Source organism: Dasypus novemcinctus, chromosome 4 (assembly GCF_030445035.2).
Source record: "Dasypus novemcinctus isolate mDasNov1 chromosome 4, mDasNov1.1.hap2, whole genome shotgun sequence".
NCBI lineage: Eukaryota > Metazoa > Chordata > Mammalia > Cingulata > Dasypodidae > Dasypus > Dasypus novemcinctus.
This window is the reverse complement of record NC_080676.1, coordinates 87,791,826-87,805,751: the sequence shown is the minus strand read 5'-3', so window position 1 is coordinate 87,805,751 and position 13,926 is coordinate 87,791,826. Positions and strand designations below refer to the sequence as shown.

Sequence of the window (13,926 nt, the reverse complement as noted above, 5' to 3'; positions counted from 1 at the left end):
CCCTGTGGAGCTGGCCCATGCGCAGTGCTGATGCGTGCAAGGAGTGCCGTGCCACGCATGGGTGTCCCCGCGTAGGGGAGCCCCACACGCAAGGAGTGCGCCCCGTAAGGAGAGCCGCCCAGCGCGAAAGAAAGTGCAGCCTGCCCAAGAATGTTGCTGCCCACACGGAGAAATGACACAGCAAGATGATGCAGCAAAAAGAAACACAGATTCCCATGCCGCTGACAACAACAGAAGCGGACAAAGAAGATGCAGCAAATAGACACAGAGAACAGACAACCAGTGTGGGGGGAAAGAGGAGAGAAATAAATAAATAAATAAATCTTAAAAAAGAAAAGAAAAAGACATTTCACACAAATAGTAACCAAAAGAGAACAGGAGTAGATATACCGGTGTCAGGCAAAACAGACTTTAAATGCAAAAAAGTGATAGATGCAGAAGGCATATATTAATAAAAGGAAAAAACCACCAGGGAGGAATAACACTCATAAATATCTATGTGCCTAACCAGGGAGCCCCAAAATACATGAGGCAATCTTTGACAAAAGTGAAAGGAGAAATAGACATCTTTAAAATTATAGTTGGAGACGTCAACACACTACTCACATCAATAGATAAAACAACTAGATAGGAGATCAACAAGGAAATAGAGAACTTGAACAATATGATAAACAAGCTGAACCTGACAGATATATACAGAACATTATATCCCAAACCAGCAGGTTATACACTCTTCTTTAGTCCTCATGGATCTTTCTGTAGGACAGACCAGATGTTAGGTCACAAGGCAGGTCTCAAAAAATATAAAAAGACTGAAATTATGCAAAGCTCCTTCTGAGAGCAAAATGGTATGAAAAGGGAATCAGTAACAGATGAGAAAGAGGTAAAATCACAAATGTGTGGAGGATGAAAAACACAGTGCTAAATAATTAATGGGTCAAAGAAGAAATTGTAAGTGAAATTAGTAAATATATTGAGTCGAATGAAAAAAAGATCATAACTATCAAAATTTGTGAGATACAGAGAAGGCAGTGATGAGAGAGAAATTTACAGTCCTAAATGCCTATATTAAAAAAAGAAGGGGGAAGCGGACTTGGCCCAGTGGTTAGGGCGTCCACCTACCACATGGGAGGTCCTCGGTTCAAACCCCGGGCCTCCTTGACCTGTGTGGAGCTGGCCCACGTGCAGTGCTGATGCGCACAAGGAGTGCCCTGCCACGCAGGGGTGCCCCCGTGTAGGGGAGCCCCACGCGCAAGGAGTGCACCCTGTAGGGAGAGCTGCCCAGTGTGAAAAAAAAGCTCAGTCTGCCCAGGAGTGGCACCACACACATGGAGAGCTGACGCAGCAAGATGACGCAACAAAAAAAAAGAGACATAGATTCCCGTACTGCTGACAACAACAGAAGTGGACAAAAGAACACGCAGCAAATGAACACAGAAAACAGACAACTGGGGCAAGTAGGAGAAGGGGAGAGAAATACATAAAAATAAATCTTTAAAAAAAAATAAAAATAAAAATAAACAAAAAAGAAGGGGGGAAGCAGATGTAGCTCAAAGAATTGAACTCCTGTCTACCATATGGGAGGTCCAGGGTTCAATTCCCAGGGTCTCCTGGTGAAGGCAAACTGGCCCTCATGGAGAACTGACCTGTGTGGAGTGCTGACTTGCGTGGTGTGCTGGCCCATGTGGGAGTCCTGGCCGGCACAGAAGTGCTTGCCCACACAGAGTGCTGGCCTGCGTGGAGAGCTGGCACAGCAGGATGATGTAACAAAGAGACACAGAGGAGAAGACAATAAGAGATGTAGCAGACCAGGGAGCTGAGGCGGCATAAGAGATTAAGTGCCTCTCCCTCATTCCGGAAGGTCCCATGATCAGTTCCCAGTGCTGCTTAAGAGAGAAGACAAGCAGACACAGAAGAACACACACAGCAAATGGATACAGAAAACAGACAGGAAGCACAAAACAATGTAAATAAATAAAAACAAGTCTTAAAAGAAGAAAGAGCTAAAATAAAAAATTTAACTGAACAACTGGAGAAACTAGAAAAAGAACAGCAAATCTATCTCAAAGCAAACAGAAAGAAATAACAAAGATTAGAGCAGAAATAAATGAAATTGAGAACAAAAGAACAAAAGAGAAAATTAACAAAACCAAAAGCTTGGTCTTTGAGAAAAATCAATAAAATTGACAAACTCTTATCAAGACTAACGAAGAAAATGAGAGAGGATGCAAACAAAATCAGGAATTAAAGAGCGGATATTACAACTGATGCCACAGAAATAAAAAAGAAATCATAAGAAGAGGATATTATGAGAAATTGTATGCCAACGAATTAGATGACCTAGATGAAATGGTCAAATTCCTAGGAATGCACAAATAATCTACACTAACTCTACAAAAAATGCAGGAACTCAGCAAACCAATCACAAGCAAAGAGATTGAATTGGTCATCAAAAATCTTCCAACAAAGAAAAGCCCATAACCAAATGGCTTCACAAGTGAATTCTAACAAACATCTCAAGAATTAACACCAATCTCATTTTTTTTTTTTTTAGATTTATTTTTTTATTTATTTAATTCCCCTCCCTTCCCCTGGTTGTCTGTTTTCTGTGTCTTTTTGCTGCGTCTTGTTTCTTTGTCCGCTTCTGTTGTCGTCAGTGGCACGGGAAGTGTGGGCAGTGCCATTCCTCAGCAGGCTGCACTTTTTTTTCGCGCTGGGCGGCTCTCCTTATGGGTGCACTCCTTGCGCGTGGGGCTCCCCTTCGCGGGGGACACCCCTATGTGGCACGGCACTCCTTGCGCGCATCAGCACCGCGCATGGGCCAGCTCCACACGGGTCAAGGAGGCCCGGGGTTTGAACAGTGGGCCTCCCATGTGGTAGACGGACGCCCTAACCACTGGGCCAAAGTCCATTTCCCAACACCAATCTCATTTAAACTCTTCCAAAAAATTGAAGAGTAGGGAAAATTACCCAACACCTTTTATGACGCCAACATCACCCTAATATCAAAGCCAGATAAAGATATTACAAGAAAAGAAAATTAGACCAATCTTTCTTAAAAACACAGATGAAAAATTTTTAAGAAAATACTTGCAAATAGAATCCAACAGCATACAAAAACAATTATACATCACGATCAAGTGGGTTTTATTCCTGGTATGCAAGGGTGGTTCAACATGAGAAAATCAATTAATGTAATATACCACATTAACAAATTGAAGGGAAAAAATCCACATGATCATCCCAATTGATGCAGAAAAGGCATCTGACAAAATCCAGCATCCTTTCTTGATTTAAAAAAAAAGCTTCAAAAGATAGGTATAGAAGGAAAGATCCTCAACATAAAAAAAGGCATATATGAAAATCGCAAAGCCAACACATTCAATGCAGAGAGATTGAAAGCTTTCCCTCTAAGATCAGCAACAAGACAAGGGATGCCCACTGTCACCATTGTTACTCAACACTGTGCTAGAAGTTCTACCCAGAGCAATTAGGCAAAAAAAGAAATAAAAGGCATCTGAATTGGAAAAGAGGAAGTAAAATTCTCACTATTTGCAGATGACATGATCCTATATTTAGAAAATCCCGAAATATCTACAACAAAGCTACTTGAGCTAATAAATGAGTTTAACAAAGTGGTAGTATACAAGATCAACACGCAAAAATCAGTAGCAATTCTATACATTAGTAAGGAGGAAGCTGAGGTGGAAATCAAGAAAAAAGTTCAATTCCAATAGCAACAAAAAGACTCAAATATTTAGGAATTAATTTAACCAGGAATATAAAGGAACTATATTCAGACTACAAAACACAGCTAAAAGAAATTAAAAAAGACCTAAACAAATGAAAGGATGTTCTGTTTTCATAGATTGGAAGACTAAACATTGTGAAGATTTCAATTCTACCCAAATTGATTTATAGATTCAATCCAATACCAATCAAAATTCCAACAAACTACTTTACAGAAATAGAAAAGCCAAATTAATAAATTTATTTAGAAGAGAAGGGGGTCCACTCATCCTAAAAAGAAGAGCAAAGATAGAGGACTCACATCCTTCAACTTGAAGTGTATTATAAAGCTACAGTGGTTAATACAGCTTGGTGCTGGAATAAAGATACATACATTTATCAATGGAATTGAATTAAGAATTCAATTCTATGGTCAAAAGATTTTCGATAAGCCTACAAGTCCACTTTTCTGGGACAGAACAGTCTCTTCAATAAATGGTGCTAGGAGAAGTAGATATCCATAACCAAAAGAATGAAAAAGGATGATTATTCTCACTCTGTATATAAGAATCAACTCAAAATGGATCAAAAACCTAAACATAAAAGCCAGGACCATAAAACTCCTAGAAAACAATATAAAGAGACATCTATAAGACCTTGTAGTAGGTGGGAGTCTCTTAAGTCTAACACCCAAAGCACAAGCAACAAAAGGAAAAATAGATAAATGGGACCTCTTCAAAATTAAACACTTCTGCACCTCTAAGGACTATGTGAAGAGATTAAAAAGGCCGACTACTCAATGGGAGAAAATATTTGGAAATCACACATCTGACAAGGGTCTAATATCCATGACCTATAAAGAGATCCTACAACTCAAAAATAAAAAGACAAATCACCCAATTATAAGATGGGCAAAAGATCTGAATATTTTTCTAAAGAAATACAAATGGCAAAAAGCACATGAAAAAATGCCCAGCATCACTGGTTATTAGGAAAACACAAATCAAAGCTAGAGTGAGATATCATTTCATACCTACTAGAATGGCCACTATTAACAAAACAGAAAACTACAAGTGTTGGAGAGGATGTGGAGAGATAGGAACACTTATTCATTGCTGGTGGGAATGTAGAATGGTACAGCCACTGTCAAAGTCTGTTTGGTGATTCTTAAGGAAGTTAAATCTAGATCTGCCATTTGACCCGCTACTAGGTATATAACCAGAAGAACCTAGAGCTGTGACACAGACATATGCACACCAATGTTCATAGCGACACTATTCACAATTGCCAAAAGATGGAAACAACTGAGGTGTTCATCAACTCACAAATGGATAAACTGTGGTGTACACACACTATGGAATATTATTCAGTTACAAGAAGAAATGAAGTCATGAAGCACATGACAACATGGATAAAGCTGGAGGACATTATGTTGAGTGAAGCAAGTCAGGCTCAAAAAGACAAATATTGTATGACTTCACTACTATGAACTAAATACAATGAGCAAACTCATGAAGTTAATAGCTAGAATGTAAGTCACCAGAGAGAAAAAAGAATGTAGTAGGAGAATGGAAAGCTGAGGTTAAATCTGTGCAGAATTGGTAAAAAGTTGTTTGTAAATATCTGGAAATGAACAGAAACGGTGAAAGCACAGCTAAGATTTGTAATTAGAAGCACTAACATATGGGTATGATAGCGGGTGTTTTTTTTTGGGCATTGTTGTTTTGACTAATGAAAATGCTCTAATATTAACTGAAGTGATGAATGCACAACTCAGTGACTACACCAAATACCACTGACTGTATACTTTAGATAAATTGTATGGTTTATGAATAAGAAAAATAATAGGGTGGGTTAGGGGAAAAATACATCAAATGTAAGATATGGACTATAGTTATTAATAGTAGTAATGCTTTGACAATGCTCTTTCTTAATTTGTTACAAATGTTTCACAACAATGCAAGAAGTTTGTGGTAGAGTGAGGTATAGCCCTGCATGATGTTACATACGTTTCTTTTTTAAGTTCACAACTTTTACTATATACTTATTGTTTATATATATTCATATATGAATGACATACTTTGACAAATTGTTTTTCAAATTAAAAAAAAAAAGTAATAAGCTCCTAGATCCCCACTCCACCCTATGCAGCTGAATGACTTCCCTTTCCTGCCCCTGCTTCAAGAGCAAATTTATTTTCCATGAAATCTGAACCAGGAATTTCAGCCTTGGGGTCCTTAGCAAAGAGGACAAGATGAGGTTCCAGTGTAAAACTCTGCCTACAAATGCATGATACTCTCTAGCACGCCCTTCCTGACTCAGTTCCTAGATGAATGACAGTCAGGCTTCTACTCTTCTTCTACCATTCCCAAACCTAGGTAGGAGGCTGAAGGATTCTTCTCTAGGGGAAAAAAAAACAGCTCCTTTCCCTAAAAAGAAAAAAAAAAACACTACAAATACTGATACTTTGGAGTTCCTCAACAAAAGTAACTAGCTTACCAGCTAATCATTCAACAGTAAAAGCCACTAAAAGACAAGCCTATCCAATCAGCTGCTTAATGCCTCATTCTCAAATAGCAAAACAGCTAAGTATCATCAAGCTTAAGGAAAGCCTCAACAGGAAAAACAATTAAAACAAAGGAGAGAAAAAAGAGAACTAAGAAGAAACAAAGACAAAAAAGAAAAGGTTTTGAAGAAACCTTCAAAAAAAGGGGGGGGGGAGCTATATAATATTCTCAGAGATGATATTGTATCCATGACAAACAAATGCTATGAAAAGAAAAAAGATTAAGAATAAAGATCCTGGAAATTAAAAATATGAGAACTTGAAAGAATAGAAGAATTGTAAAAGAGTAACCAGTTAAGATTGAAAAAGGAGGACAGATCCCAGAAGAAAGTGTGGAGGAAAAAGGAAAAAAAAGGGAAAATGGAAATCATGCAGAACATTTGACCATGTAGAAAACTGTACCAAGGGATCACTAGACATGTGAAGAACTGAAAATAGGAATAGAAAAATTAAGCAATAAAAAACCATGAGGCAATTACTAACTCTAAAAAAAACAAAATGTTGTACATGAAATGAAACATTATAATAAGAGCATGCTATTTTGCTGAACAGTATATTTACATAGTCTTAATAACATAAAAAAATGAATGCTGATTTAACCAAAAGTTGTAATAGAATTATACTGGGAAGAACAGAGAGAGGAGAGCTGGGGGAAAGTACAATAGAAAGCCAAAAGATAATATTGAAAAACAGATAAATTAAGGTATACCAGTATAAGTAAGTTACTTGGAACTATAGAAGTAAATAGAAGCTAGTTGAGCATAGCTACCTCTGAGGAGCTGTAAAAAAGGCTGGGAAGCAGGTAGATAGGAGACTAATTTTGCTGTTTTAAGCTTTTATAGGGCTATACTTATAAGAATATATATTCATTTTTGCATGTTATTTTGATTAAAATTTAATTTAAAAAGAAAAGGCTACCGCAAATAATGGTATACCCTTGTAATGCAATGTTTTTTAATTACCATTAAGAAATATCTAATAACCATTACAAAGGAAAAGAGCCACACAAGGAAAGATAACTACAATCAAGAAAAAGCCTACTATGTATGATGAGTGAAAAATGACAAAGTAGTTTTCAAAAAAGCACTGACTGTATAGACATAGATATATTCATAAAGCAATGTCTGTATCTACAATTAATAGTGGTTACAACTGAGGAAAAGAGGGGAGAGTGAAAATTTATTTTTTAAACTTTTTTATACTTTCCAGATCTTTTGAATTTTGTTTTGGTTTTATTTCTGGTTTTGTTTGGTTTTTTTTGTTTGTTTTGCTGTTTGATTTTTGTTGGCTTCAATGAGCATATTTTATCCTCATTATCAGAAGAAAGAAAAAGCTTCATTGAGGGAAAACTGTCATGCTCTAAGTTCAGAATTTGAGTATTAGTGGGTTTGATAGGGCATGGGGGAATAAAATAAAGACGAGATCCTTGAAAGAGTCTAGAATTTACTATCTAGAATTTAAAGTTAATAAAGAACATGAGCTGGCAGAAAAATAAGAGAAGTGCTTGATGAATACAGTGGCACACAAACATGGGACTAGTTTAGTAATTCAAGAGAAAACACGACTTAAATACTCTATAAATGACAGGGAGCAAAAATAATTACTCTAAGTACAGAAACAACTTAGGGACTTATCAGTTCACAAGTAATGAATGAAATGAGTGTGCTGCTTACCTGTTTCAGGGCAGGTGAACATGGGATCAGCTCTCCTATTCTGTTTATCCCAGCATTGATTTTCTTCTTTCTATGCCTCTCCACTAGACAAAGAACAAAATTCACTTATCAAACCTATACTACTACTGCCAAAGTACCATATTCTCCTTAGGTAAAGAAATTTAGGTAAAGAAATTCCTAAGGAAAATTTATCAAACAGTATCTCCTAAAGACAGATAAATATAATAAGGAAATAAGGTTTCTAAGAAAGTCTATTTTAAGTTTTATGTTACAGAAATTTACATAAGCTGCTCTTAAATTATCGTTTTAAAGAATGGTTGCTATACTTAATAAGTTCAAATTATAAACAAACAATTTACAATATTTCATTACTATTAGGCCATTATTATACTATATTTCATGTAATTACTAGAGATTTTAATATCTGTATCTCAGCTTACTAACAAGCTGTTATAAAGCTGCCTATTTATGACACATGGGCAAATTAGACCTTTCTAGATAATTTATAAGCCATAAAACACTTTTTAGGAAAACTAGAGGATCCTTTTAGAGTAGAAACAGCTATTACATATGAGTTAGAATATGTAAGAAAAGGCATTAGTTTAATTTTCTTTATAGAGTTTGTGCTGCCTACTTCGGCAACACAGGACCTTTAGCATCTAGGAAATTGGGCATTTGAAAACTACTCAGCTAAATGAGAAATGATCCGGGCTTATGAGCTATGGCTTTAAAACGTGTATGAAAGGGGAAAAGGGTACAAGAGATTATCTACTTAATTTCTCTAAGACACAGTAAATAGTAAACCTTAGTATTAGCTATTTTCTGTTAGAAAATTTCTTTACTAACAAAGGATTCCAGTGCATTTAAGAAAATGATCTTTCAGATTATAGGATGGGTAAGTCTTGTTTTGTAAAATATATACTTTTTGCTTCATGATCTAGGTGTTAAGGGCATCTTTTTCATCCGTTTCAATGACGTCCAATTTTCTCTCTTAAGTTGCTGCCAGGATATATTTATGATATCACCTGACAATTAATAAAAAGATATAGTTCAAATGACCAGAAAAGATTATATTTAGTTTATGTGGCAAAAAAAAAAAATATATATATATATACATAAAGTATAGCTTACTTTTCCTCTGAATTCTTAAATAACAGATGCATAAAAGATATCTAAGAATGTATTTTTTTATGTGTGGAGGTAAAAAAAGTAGCTATAAGACCTATGGCCTGCTGCTCATCCCTCCCCTACTTTTCTGGGCTGCCAACCCCATCTGCAACTTCTGCAAAGATATATACTATTTACTCTATTTAGGAGAAATATATCTGGACTTAACTAAATAGGTGATTTCACTTACAACTTTAGCTCATGAATATAATCATCTCTGGATTTAAATGATCTAAATAAAGTATAAATCAGAATGTGATAAGCAAGCCATTTTCAAGAGATGCAGGGAAATACTTTTGTCAATTAGAAACAATAAGGAAACACTTTTCTAAAACATAATGAATAATTATTTTATGCTTAAAATGTAAAAAATTATAATCAACTGCAATACAATTTAATTTTGAAAGCAAAAAAATACTAAAAAATAAAATTTAAATTGTGTCTACCTGCATTGTGTGTCTCGCGGTTTTTCTTCCTGAAACGAAAAGTGTAGATACAAGGTAACAAGAAAATAACAGGCAAGCATTTTCAGCATTATATATTTTGAGAACCATAAAAATAAATTTTATATATTTTTATTTGTTGCATCAATAAGCGACCACCAGAAGAAAATTTTTCTTATTATTTATTACAATCTGAAATCTAACTGTAGATGCATCAATATAAATTTAGGAGTAACAATTTCTGGAAATATCTTTAATTCTCTACTCTTGCACACCCAGAATCATGGGTTAGGAAGTGAATCAACCATTGAAATCTCTAATTACCTAAAAAATGTAATTTATAGGCTAGTAAATTCTCAAAGTGATGTGCCAAATAGATGATTTCTGATCTAGCAGTCTACTGGTCCGGGGTGGGATTAAGTGGGTGGGGAGATAGAAACAATATAGAGTAGTGAACCCCAGGGAGGAAAATATGGACGCCACCAGCCCAGATATACTGGCGACTGGCACTTGAGCCATCTTTTATATTTGTGTATCTTAGGTTGTTCAAATTCTTAGGTTTTATTAAAAGCCAACCTACTAAAAACATTGATTTTCCTTTTTAAACACAATTACCCAATACATTAGCATACTCCAACAGCTATCTGGTAAGGAAAGAGTATAGTGATTTTAATATTACTAGAAGTTTTGGTCATGTAATTCTAAGCAGAAACATTGACTAAAATGCTAGAAAGTCAGAAGAAACATTATACAAAGAACCAAAAGTAATACTGTGCTCATATGTACATTACCATTAATGGATTGTAGTGTTACAAAATGTCTATTCAAACTGACTACAGCCTAATGAAAACTACAAAGCCTACAAAAACTAATACTGTACACAAGTAAAAATTTCAGTAAAAACTAAATTTGGTATTATATTCATTTTAATTACTTGATACACTGCTAGTAGTGTATCAAGTAGGACAGGTAAATTCTAATATGTACCCCTTTCGGCAAATATTTATATATTTATCCACACATATATTTCTAAAGTAATAGTTTTCTAGGCATCTAAATGAAAGTTCCCCAAGGAATACCTACTTAGCAAAATAGGGACTAATTCTGTCACTTGTCTTCCCAAACTATCTTATGTTTGTACTGCGGACACATACCGGTGCTGCTTTTTTGTAGGAGTCTCATTCTCTGTCATTTCTGGCATGATTACAGTGATAAGAACCTATAAAGTATGGAAAGACACCCAAAAAGTTTACAGTCATCCTAGAATCTTATAAAAATTGATCAATAACAATTTGATTTGAATGTCAAAATGCTAAAAAAAATAAAACTAAATCACTGAGAAAGGACTGGACTAGGTGCTGTGTGCATAGAAAGAGGTATAAGAAAACAGGACAAAAAAGTATAACTGGCAGATACAGAACATGGTGAATGTCAAATGTGAGGTAGAGCCGGAAAGTGCTAGAGAAGTTTGGAGACAAAGATCATTGTGGGCTTGGATTTGAGCAAGATCTGGAAAAACAGGTAGAACATACTTGAATTGGGAAGGTATGTTCTTTATTCATATACTATTTGAAGTGTTATACAAAATTTAAACTGGAACAATGATTTGTATATCTGAACACAGGAAGAAACAAGTGACAAGTACCCAAAGATGCAATACTACACACATGGAAGCATTCATTCATTCATACATTCATCCATTTACTATGCTTCTTTAATTTCAATCTACTAGAAGTCGCCAGTTCTCATTTATGAGTCATTAAAATCTGGGTTATAAAATTTCTATTTATATTTGAATACCAGGATACTAAAGAATATAAACACTATAGGAAATACATGTGCATAGGGAAGCAAATATATTTCAACTGTAGTTACATAAGGCCAGTAATATTATAGGTGATTTCTTTCTCTTCTCTAAAAATTTTGTAATACAAACTTTAATGCTTTTTAAATCCCCAAGGATTAACAACCTTTCAAAAGCAGTATGCCAAACTGGGAGTGCCAGATCCGTGTACTGGGGAAAGTCAAGTGAGGTTTCCCAGGTTTCTCTGAAAGAAAAAGATGGCAGCAAGCATAGGGTCTGAAGTCAGACAGCACGAGCTGAAAATCTGCCTCTGCCACTTAATAGCTGAGAGAGTTGGGCAAATTATATAATCTCTCAGCATCTCAGATGCTTCATCTATAGAATGGGTCACATTAGCAATTTTTGAATCATTGAGTTGTGAGACAGGAATGAAATCATGCAGGCACAGCAACAGCACAGTACCTAGCATATGATATAGATTCAATAAACGGTAGCTACAATATTAGTGAATTATTTCAGGTTAAGGGTTTAGAACTGGAAAAGAGGGAAGGGGGTCATGGGAAATAAGAAAAAGTGCATGTAGGCAACGAGAAGACAGATGGTACAGACTGAAGCAGCCCGAGGAGAAATGCGTAGCTCAAGACCCAACCTGCAGCTTATTTCACCGTCTCCCTTACATTGATAAAGGTATCAGTAAGACTGAAAGCAATGCACTCACAAAAGAAAACCACATAAAGCTAATGTGGAGCATGTAATTAATTTATAAAATCCCCATCACCTCTCTCACCCAAGGGCTTGTAGAATTTCTTCACTTTTGATTCCTGGCTTCCAGCGCCTCCCGTTTCTGATCCAAATCTATCATCTTCTGCCAGAAGATGGTCTATATGTTATGTTTTCTTCTTACTACACAAGAGAAAAATCAATGATTTGCTAGGTTTCTATTAGCAGCACTTAGGAAAGAAACTGGCAACTTACAGCATACAGACTTTTACTGACATACAAAATAACCCCTGAATTCTACCTATCACCAGAAAGCAAATGAACGTAGTTGTTTTCAAGTCACTTTCCAATGCCCCACCTCCACAAAGATGATGATCCTTCAGCCAGTGGATGGTTCCAAACTCTTTCCTTTTTCTTATGCAATCTCATTGTCCCTTAGGTACTCACTGCCCTTGGATTAATCAAAGTCCTCAATTTAGGTTTTATACTAAGATTAGTCCATAGTTTCAAAGTTATTTCTCCTTCAATGGCCTACCTCCCTTATCTCTTGTAAGAATGACTAAAAACTTACTCAGAGACTGTATTAGTTAGCCAAAGGGGTGCTGATGCAAAATACCAGAAATCTGCTGGCTGTTATAAAAGGTATTTATTTGGGGTTGGAACTTACAGAAAACAGGCCATAAAGCGTAAGTTACTTCCCTCACCAAAGTCTATTTTCACATGATGGAGCAAGATGGCTGCCAACAGCTGCGAGGGTTCAGGCTTCCTGGGTTCCTCCCTCCCAGGATCTTGCTTCTCTTTGGGTTCAAGGTTCCTTTCTTCCCAGGGCTTGCTTCTTCCTGGGCTTTGGGTTCCTCTCTTCCTGGGCTTTGGGTTCCTCTCTTCCTGGGGCTGGCTTCTCTTTCCTCTGTGAGCTTACATCCCAGGGTTCTAGCTTAAGACTTCAGCATCAAACTCCAACATCAAAACTTCAACATCGAAAACCCCCAACTCTGTCCTTTGCCGTGCTTTTTATCTGTGAGTTCTCACCCCTTGGTGGGGATGACATGACCCAATCAAAGCCCTAATCATAACTTAATCACTCCCAGATACAGACCAGATTACAAACATAATCCAATATTTATTTTTTTAATTCATAACCATATCAAACTGCTATAGAGACCTTCCATTAAGGAGTGACACTAAGAAAATGGCCCTTAGACCTGTGCATTGTATGAGCTCTTGAAAATGTAGATTTGGGGGTTTCATCCCAGACTTGACAAATGAGAGGCCCTGGTTAGGATCTAGGAATCTGCATTTTTAACAAGCTAGTATGGGAGTGGGAGTATGTACAAAAGTTTGAGAAACTTAGCTCTAGTTTAGAACAATGTTTCCCAAACATTCCTGATGATAAGCATTACTGGAGGTAGTTATTAAGAATTTAATCAGTCTCTAAGACATGGGACTGAAATTTTAGGAGTACCCTCAAGTGATTCTTAAAATTGGAAGTGAGCAGGAATCTATAATTTGTGAAATTCCACAAATTCCACAAAATTCTGATTAATTACAAGAGAGATTATCTGGGAGGTAGCAGATCATTTGACCACTATTATTTCACCTGTATACCAGTAAGATCAGACTTGCCCTGGTCATTAGTATGGCAGTTCCAGTCTTTCTCTAGCACTTTTGAAAATTTGCTGATAATGTAATGTTACAATTCGGATACAAGAAGAAAATGTTCTAATTTTCTAAACCTCTAGAACCTTAAAGTGAATGGTAGTAAAGACTTATAGCATAAGTAAACACACTCAAGGCACTCAGGTGCAAACTAAGAGTAATATTCCT

General features: G+C 36.1%; 1 protein-coding gene across 6 annotated transcripts in view; it reads right to left on the bottom strand.

The window, feature by feature from the left end:
• USF3 (upstream transcription factor family member 3) overlaps window positions 1–13,926 on the bottom strand; it is a 71,031-nt gene that overhangs the window by 21,687 nt on the left and 35,418 nt on the right. For 4 of the 6 annotated variants that reach the window (XM_058295830.2, XM_058295833.1, XM_058295831.2 and 1 more), the window contains exons 2-5: window positions 12,170–12,285; window positions 10,733–10,797; window positions 9,582–9,610; window positions 7,969–8,051 (exon numbers count right to left, since the gene is read on the bottom strand). In XM_058295830.2, coding sequence (XP_058151813.1) covers window positions 7,969–8,051; window positions 9,582–9,610; window positions 10,733–10,779 — 159 coding nt within the window. In that variant the 5' untranslated portion in view covers window positions 10,780–10,797; window positions 12,170–12,285. Of the gene's footprint in view, window positions 1–7,968; window positions 8,052–8,890; window positions 8,994–9,581; window positions 9,611–10,732; window positions 10,798–12,169; window positions 12,286–13,926 lie in introns of those variants that run through there. The other 2 variants (XM_058295834.1, XM_058295832.1) reach the window with 2 other exon arrangements.